The sequence below is a fragment of the Gadus chalcogrammus genome, chromosome 23 (genome assembly GCF_026213295.1).
Source record: "Gadus chalcogrammus isolate NIFS_2021 chromosome 23, NIFS_Gcha_1.0, whole genome shotgun sequence".
NCBI classification, from domain to species: domain Eukaryota; kingdom Metazoa; phylum Chordata; class Actinopteri; order Gadiformes; family Gadidae; genus Gadus; species Gadus chalcogrammus.
In genome coordinates, this window is record NC_079434.1 from 6254556 (window position 1) to 6263390 (window position 8835).

Here is an 8835-nt window from a genome sequence, read left to right on the forward strand (position 1 = left end):
CTCCTCATCCCATCTCGATTTCTCCCTCCTCGCTCTCTCTACCGTCTTACCACTGAGAAGCGGGATCAGACAGAAAATGTCATAGATTAATACCGCATGTGTTTTGCCGTATCATTGATTTATTTTCTTGAGCTGTCATTTTATATCTTGCACATGTGCAAAGGGCCCGCAGTAATGTCAACGTTGGACACAGCCAGCCGTCATGGAAACCTCTCTCTCCCCACAGCTGGTTGTCTTAGGCTACTTGGTAGCGCGCAACGGCGAGGCCGGGAAGAGCGACGGTTTGGAGCGTAATCGTGACACTCTTCAACTTCTCCTACCGAGAAGCGTGGTGGGGGCGGGGGGGGGGGGGGTTATTATGACATCAGTAAATAATTTAGGATAAAAATACCACCTTTATGGGAACTGGTTGCTACTCACCGTATCCTGTTTACGGTGGAATCAAACAGCGTGTCTGGGTGTGATCTCGGTAGAGTTTGCACAAGGGTCACAGGGTTGAAATCTGGTATTTTTTCCCCCAACTCGTTCAGAGATGATGATGATAACATACGTATTTTATAATGAACGTTAATTTACTTTGAATTGCTTTCTTATCGTACTTCGTAGATTCAGCAGCGAGATGTTCAACATGTGGCTCTGGAATGTAATTTGTCATGGTTGCATACGGCCGCCATTATATATAAAAATGATGTCAGTTAATTACCAATCAGCCCCTTTTCTCTGCCCCCCCCCCCCCCCCCCCCCCCCCCCCCCCCCCCCCCCCCCCATCTTAACGTCTAGAGAGGGAACATGTAGAAGACTTTTACGTCTCAACCAACACGGACACAATATAATTGATGACACACGCGGGTTATTAATGCCTTTGCTGAGATTGCGCCATTCAACTTCTGCTCTGTATCTCGGCTTGTAACGTTTAACTTACCCCATAATCAGGGTTGATTCCTTGCAGAAACTGCAATTCAATTACGCATGTCACTGCATTAAATGCATGGAATACGGGAAGAACCAGACTGAAGTACACATTCTGCTTATGATCCAAACAAGTCGGAGAAGGTCCCAAAGCGGCCCTCGGAGAAGTATGGCAGACATTTTGTTGTTTATGCTTTCCATACATCCCGGATAAAAAGCTCAGGAAAGGGGGAGCATGTGTTTTGCATTTTTGAGAGGAAAAATAATGTTGTTTGTTATTCATAAGAAAGGAAGTTGAGGTTTACCCTTAAACCCTGTCACGTCTCTACGGGTTATTCAGACATTATCACTTATCTTAGACGATTGGCAACGGGGAATAGGCGTGGGATCGTCGTGACTCGCTGGTGAAAACTCTCCCTCTCCCGTTGAAATCTCGGAGCGCTCTGTTGGGTTCGCTCCTACGGGCCAAGAACTTAGAAAGAAATGCACGGGATAAAGCCCAGGAAAGAATGACCCAGCTGCCGATCGCAGGACTTGGCTGCATCACCTACTGCACAAACAAAAGCCTTTCTGGGACTACCAAACGAGGCAAACAAACCAGGGTTCCCGGTAACACGAACACAAGACAGGATGATGAAAAGAAAAACATTACCAGGCGCTGCTGAAGGGCCGTTAGGAACCCTTCATCTCCACCAGAGGAAGCACGATTCACCACTGTTTACCGTGTCTACAAACACTTTCGACCGTGACCAGGGGCGAAGACTGGATAATAACTGTCTTTAGGACGTGATTACTCCGATGAGAATGCAGCCTCTGACGTACTCCCCAAAACACAACCTCTCCCTGGTCTTAAATTACAATACCCTACTCGTTTTCTATGAGTGTAGTTCTCTGATTGTTCTTCTATGATTGTACTTCTATTATTGGTCTTCTATGATTGTACTTGCATGACGGCACTGCTGGGATTCTGTTTCTAGGATCATACTACTACGGTGGCACTTGTAAGATTGTACTTCTCTGATGGTTCTTCTAGGATTGTACTCTTATAATCTTACTTCTACGATCCTACCTTTTGATCATATTTCTGTGCTCACTTAAATGATGGTACTTCTATGATGTCACTTCCCTGTACGTATTTCTATGATGGTTCTTCTACGATTGTACTTCTATAATTGTACTTCTCTATGATCAAACTTCTATCGTTATACTTTCAGAATTGTCCATTTATTTTCGTCCTTTCGTTCTGCAGAGGTGGAAAAGGACCTGGCCAAGTTGGCCGAGGCCGGGAAGATGACCAGCAGAGGCCTGAACAACCCGGCCAGCAGCGGCCTCCTCAGCCCCCTGCTGCAGCACAGGACGTTGCCCAACACCCTGCCCCTCCAGAGCCTGCTCTCCAGGCCCCAGTCCCCCGCCGGCGGCCTCTCCTCCAAGCCCAGCTCCGGGGGGCTCCCCATGCTCAGCCCCAAGCACAGCTCGCTGACCGGCGGTCGGACCGTCAGCAACCCCGGGAGCAGGACTCAAACCCCCAGAACCCCCAGCAGGCCTTTGACCCCCAACAGCCTGATGTCACGCTCTGGAGGCCACAAGGAGGTGACCTTCAGGAGGTCCCGGAGCCGGCCCGTGACGCCCACCTGTCAGCCCATGCGTCCCCGCCCGCTGCTCACTCCGCCGGGGCTGAGCACCACGGATAGCCTGGGGGCCAGCCTACGGGCCTACCTCTCTGAGGTGAGATAGCACACCTTTTTTATCTATTTTTTGCCTTCAACACCCGTGCAAAAACCTGCGGCCTGTTCTATATCGATCTTATTTTGTATTGTAGTCATGAAAGGCTCATCCTTGTTAATTAATGACTTTCCTTTCTAGGCAGTGATATTTGAGATAGCGCCTCGCACAGCAATGACTACAATGTCCCCAATCTGAGCCTGGCTGTGTATTATGGTCTTTATTTTGTCATTTCACATGCTGCTCATAGTCTATACAGTAGTTACCATTCAATGTGTAAAACGTTCACTTCTGCTTGAAACACGCATTTCAACTTTTTGTGTCTTTTCCTGAGGTTTGCTCATTAAATGGTCTACTGAAACGCAGAGCCAATTAATTATAAATCGCTATTAATGGCCGTCTGAAATATATCAATCCCCTTTTGAGCGTCTAGGCGTAAACGTGGTAGGCGGCTAGACGGATTATAACAAACGCCACAGAGGCGTTTCAAACTGATTGGGGCCACCTGGCCGCGTTACCAGGGGTTCAGCCCTGTCGATTGGCTGCTCTCACAGTGGAACTCTGAACCTTTTGGGTAACACCAATTGAACAAAAGACGGTTCTTTGTTGCTTTATTTTCCATTGCTCTCGCAGCTCATCCCAGCAGGGCTGAGCTCCATGACTGTCTTGCCTCGCTTCTGACCTTAAGAACCTCATTACGCCTCAGCTCTGAGAAATTAGATAACTGTGTTCCGCCTGGAGCGCGCACGGTTTGCTTATGAGCCGTTTGTTTCCAAAGGCCTTGCCCAGCGGTATACCCGATATGAAGGAATATATAATCAGCTGTGAGTTTGAATGATGCTGCACTTGTGAATCATCACATACTCTGGTTCACATTTGTTTCTTTTGTTTTTCGGTGCAGTGCTGATGTCTCAGAGGGTTGCTCTCCTCATGGTTCAGTGTGATGTTGGGTTTAATTAGAGCCATCGTTTAGGACTTTCTAACCCTATGCTCTGTTTGTCTTTCCTCTCTGTCATCTCTTGCATTTCCTCTCGCCTTCCCTCTCCCCTCCCTTCCTCTCCTCGCCCTCCTCCGCCCCTCTTGTCCTCGCTCTCGCTCTCCCATCTCATCTCGTCTTCGTCTTCTTCTTTCCTCTTCTCTCATTCTTTCCTCTTTTTCCTTCTGTCTTCCCCCCCCCCCCCCCTTACCTCTATTCCCCTCTCCTTTGCTGTCTTCACATTCTCTCTCCCCTCTTTCCCTCCCCCCTCCTCTCCCCTTTTGTCTTTTCCTCTCCCCCCATCCTCCCACCATACCTTCCCTCCCTCCTCCTGTCCTCTCCCTCCCTGGTCCCTCCTCCCTCTCCCCTCCCCTCCGCTGCTCCTCTCCTCTCCTCTCCTCCCCCCCTCTCCTCTCCACTCCTCCCAGGATGAGTTCTACCAGCAGCTACAGGGCATCAGGCAGCCCTGGCACCTTCCCAGTGACCCGGAGGGCGACATGCTGGAACCGCCTGAGCAGGACAGGAGTGAGTGAGGATCGTTGTAGAGTACCATTGCTGTGAATGTCCCAGTCACAAACACTTTTTCTTTTCCACAGTAAAAGTGCCGCACTTCGTCTCATCCTCCGAGCTGGAGTTCAAGTTGAATCTGTCAGTAATCCACACAGGTCACAATGTATTACTGCACACCGCACTTCTAATGTCGACTTTTCAATAGTCATTTCCGTTATGGTGCGATACGAAGGTCACGTCCTGTTCTTGGTTACTAATATGCATGTACTTTCAAAGGACATCACATTGGGAAGTTTACATGTACATATAACGATTCTTAGAGAAATTCAAATTGACAGGTCAAGCACAATAAGCAAGACGTAGATTTTTTTCCATGGATATTTAGTAAGGCTATGAGTGGGAATACACCGTCAAAGGTTTTTCTTTCCTGGCAAGTCTTAAGAGATTCATCTCCATTAAAATCTATTTGACAGTCGGCCATCGCTTTCTCACTCTCGTTCTCTCTCTCTCGTTCTCTCTCTCTCTCTCTCTCTCTCTGTCTCGTTCTCTCTCTCTCTCTCTCTCTCTCTGTCTCTCTGTCTCTCTCTCTCTCTCTCTCTCTCTCTCTCTCTCTCTCTCTCTCTCTCTCTCTCTCTCTCTCTCTCTCTCTCTCTCTCTCTCTCTCTCGCTCTCTCGCTCTCTCTCTCAGTTGTAAGTTGTAAATCCAATCATAATAATGGCCTGGCATGGACACGGTGCAGAATGTCATACTGAAAATGGCTTTGCATTCGATCGGAACCCCTTCACGGTTCCACTCCATAAATCCTACGAATGTATTTAGTAATACGGGCTGCGTCTCAGACGTTTGCCAAGAGTGGTGTTCAATTCGCCATGGTCTCATCAAATTCATGCTCTCTTAACGTTTATGGTGAGAATTCTATATCGCCCTGATCCTCCTATTGATATAAATATACAGATCTATATTTCAAGAAAGAATTGCTTTGCACATTCTCATGGAGGAGCAAAAGGTAAAGTGTGAGAGTGAACTAGATTCAGAGAAAATACTTAAAATATGTTGTTGATCGATGATGACTCATCCCAGTTTGCACTTATCTGCCCGATGTTGCTGTTTTCAAAATAAACAACAAAAGGTTACAAGCCGCTACTAAGAACAGAAAATGGAGTGCACATGGCAATCCGAGTTGGACCGCATTACGGCCCACCAGAGAGTCAACAATCACTCATCACCAAACGACAAAAAGGAAATATTTCCTTTACGTGACTAAGTTCTCCATTGATATTGTTTGGCACATAACTTGGGGTATTTATTTATGTCATTTTCTTCCCCTTCCTAATAACCAGATGGGATGCCGGAGATGAATGACTTTGGGTTGGGTTGATGATGTGTTTACAGAGGATGTGAGCCACACAGAGAAGCATTGGGCCACATACAAAAACATGCACACACAAGCACACACACGCACACACACGCACACACCTCATTGACCCATACTCATACACAACCATAGAGCAAACAGCTGCGATTTGTGACAAATGAGTCGTTAGAATTTATATTGTGTATGAGTATGTGCGTGTTTCTGCATGCATGCTTGTATATATGTGTGTGTGTGGTGTTTGTGTATGTTTGTTTGTCTCTGGGCCTGTATGTAGACATGTGTCTTCCTTTTTGTGTAAGTGCAAGTAGTTGTGTGTCTTTGTGTGTCTCTCTGGATGCATATGCTTATGTATGCGTGCATGAGTCTGTGTGTCAGTTTCTGTGTGCACGCTTGCGTGTGGTGGGTATGTCTCTGTTTGCGTGCACGTTTGTGTGTAACTGTGTCTGTCTGTATGCATGCATGTGCTTGCGTATTTATGTGTGTGTTTGCGTGTGTGTTTGTAACTGTGTCTGTCTGTATGTGTTCTTGTGCTTTTACGTGTAAGTTTGCCTGTGTGCGTAACCGTTTCTGTCTGTATGCATCTATGTGCTTGCGTGTTTATGTGTGTGTTTGAGTGCGTGTGTGTGTTACTGTGTCTGTAGGCATGCATGTGCTTTATGTGAGTGTAACTGTGTCTTTGCGTGCGTGTGTAACCGTCTCTGTCTGTATACATGCATGGGCTTGCGTGTGTGTCTGTGTGTATCTGTGTGTGTCTGTGTGTATACACTTGTACATGGTTGGCTTCGTTAGACCCGTGGCGATCCCTTTCAGGCCCCAATCCTGCGCTGGCGTCACGGCCAGCGCCAGGTCCATAGTGAGCGCTAAATAATGGGCTACAAACCCGGAGCTATTTCCTGTTATTTTACAAACGTCCACAATGAGGCCAACCACACATACCGCGACCAGAGATGAAAAGGAGTTTGTCCTCTTTCTCACTTCCATTGCCTTTTGTTATTCATTGTCTGGGACTAAGCGATTCCACCCCAACCACACCACTGAGTGCCATGAATTAAACATAAGGCGCCCCGCCATGGAATCAGCACCGTAGCATTTGACACCTGTCAAGTGTACAGGAAGGGTTGCTGTCAGAGCGATCAAGGACACAGCCTTATTTTGGGTGGGGGGGGAAACGTTAAAAAATGCAATAGGTCATTCAAATTATTCTGAGCTGTGTATGAGTTATTTCGGGTTATTTTTCATCAACACTTGGAAATTTCCGGGAAAGTGAGGAAGTAATACTCTGGAACGCATTACATACTGGATAGTAGAGGACAAGAGGGGAGAGGTGAGGGTGAGGAGAAGAGGGGAGAGGGAGGGAGAAGAGGGGAAAGGTTGATGTGAGGGGAGGAGGGGAGGGAGGAAGAGAAGAGTGGAGGGATTGAGGGGAGGAGAGGAGAGGAGGGGGGAGAGGGGAGAGGTTGGGAAGAGGGGAAAAGGGGAAGGGGGAGGGGGGAGGAGAGGGGGGAGGATGGAAAGGGGATGGAGGGGAGGGGAGGGGGGAAAGGGGAGGAGAGGAAAAGAAAGAATGAGAGAAGAAGAGAGAGAGAGAGAGAGGGAGAGAGAGAATGTAACATATTTGTATTTTAACGTGCAATCATGCCTGTTGAAATGTTGCATCACATGCTCAAACATAGAGATGTCTAACGACATTGCCTGTCGTTTGCAGGCGGAGTACGAGACGGCAAGAAGAGGTCTGTGTTCTCAGGTAACAACCGTCTGCTCACACACCTCAAATCAAAGGAAAAACATCACGACACCTACAGCAGTGACCATAGTTTGGCATGAGCATCACCCCTTTGCATTAACCCTAACCTCCCGAGACTACTGGGACCACCGCAGGCGCGCCTCTCCTATTCGGGGGGGGGGGGGGGCTGTTTGCTTCATCGAGTGTCTTGTTATGACAGTGTCCCCACCGCCTGTCTGTCAGTGGACTCATCTGTCGAGCCGTGGCGCGCCACACAAACTAGTGCCAATGGTATTCTGAGGAGGTCTCCCGCCCCCTTATTTTATTTCTAGACCTATCAATAACCCTGAAGGCCTCAGCCGAGGCGCCTCCCCCTCCGCTGTGGGCAGACGGCCTCGGGTTGAGGAGCTCTCCCCTGCCCCGTTCCATTAAGTCACTTTGGGTTTCTGAGTTTACATGCGGCGGTGGGCTGCGGGTGGCCTCTCAGCGTCAACACCAGAGGGGGGGGGAAGGGGAGGAGGGGGGAGTCAGTCTGGGTTAAGGTTGTCTGCGGCGGGCCTTGTGGCTCCGAGGGTGCCCACAGTTCGCAGCATGGCTGTGCCAGTCTGGACGGAGATCACAGAGCCGGGGGCCAGCCGGCTGCCTCTCGGTCCGGGAGAGGCCAAGGCACTGCCACGGCAACCAGAAAAACCAAAAGCTCTGAAGTCCCCCCCCCCCCCCCCCTCAGTTTCCCAGAATGCATGGCGTCAAGTACGGTCGTATGGAGTTCCGTGAAGTTACGCCGGGCGTCATTATGGACTTTTTCTCTAGCTTTGGAACATTTAAATATTATGGGGTCTGTTTTATAATGTTTGCTGGTTCATTATTGTTATTAGTGGTTGAATGTGTCTGATGTGACTGGTTTCTAGGAGACTGATATTTGTTTATTTTCACAGGCCTTTAACGACGAAAGACCAGGGACACTAATCCAATCAAACTATTATGCAAACCACTGGACATTTTGAATATGTGTACAGGGACAATTATTTTTTTAGAATATGAATAATAAAGAGATTGTATACTTTTTCACAAATGCTAGTGTTTCATAGACAATGTAGCCCTTGGAAATCTCTATGATATCACATGAAATAGAAAAAAAAAGGTGCAATATGCTAATTATTTTTGTCTGCCCTTTAGCATGCGATTGAACTTGAAGAAAAAAAATAAAAAGAGATGTACTCTTTTTTTTAAGCCCAATAATAAATTATGTTTAGGGCAGCACACACTTATGTATGTTTAGAGGAAAAAAGTCCTTTATATGCACTGTCCGGATGTAGCACTTTGAAAGACATAGTTGTAGAGATTACAAAGAATGCTGTTATGCTATCGAAAAAACCTTCGGTTCACACAATTACTTGTCAGGTTCTGTTTTTGTCAGTGTCCGAATTATACATTTTTCATTTTTTAAGTATGACTTTTATATGATTTTGACATGCAAACAAGAATCGAAGAGCCTGTGGATTGTAATTTGAAAATGGTGCCTCTTGAAGAGCAAATAAAAAATACTGTATGAAATCGTGGACCATTTGTTCCTCATTTGATGTATGTCACTAGTGGATATTTTGCTTCAGTTTAGTTTT

General features: G+C 47.3%; 1 protein-coding gene across 1 annotated transcript in view; it reads left to right on the forward strand.

Moving 5' to 3' along the window:
- Positions 1-8592, forward strand: part of c23h8orf34 (chromosome 23 C8orf34 homolog) — a 55089-nt gene extending 46497 nt beyond the window's left edge. Inside the window, exons 12-15 of the mRNA XM_056584785.1 lie at positions 2159-2634; positions 4036-4132; positions 7199-7237; positions 8152-8592. Coding sequence (XP_056440760.1) covers positions 2159-2634; positions 4036-4132; positions 7199-7237; positions 8152-8159 — 620 coding nt within the window. The 3' untranslated portion in view covers positions 8160-8592. The remainder of the gene's footprint in view (positions 1-2158; positions 2635-4035; positions 4133-7198; positions 7238-8151) is intronic.
- The last annotated feature ends 243 nt before the right edge of the window (positions 8593-8835 follow it).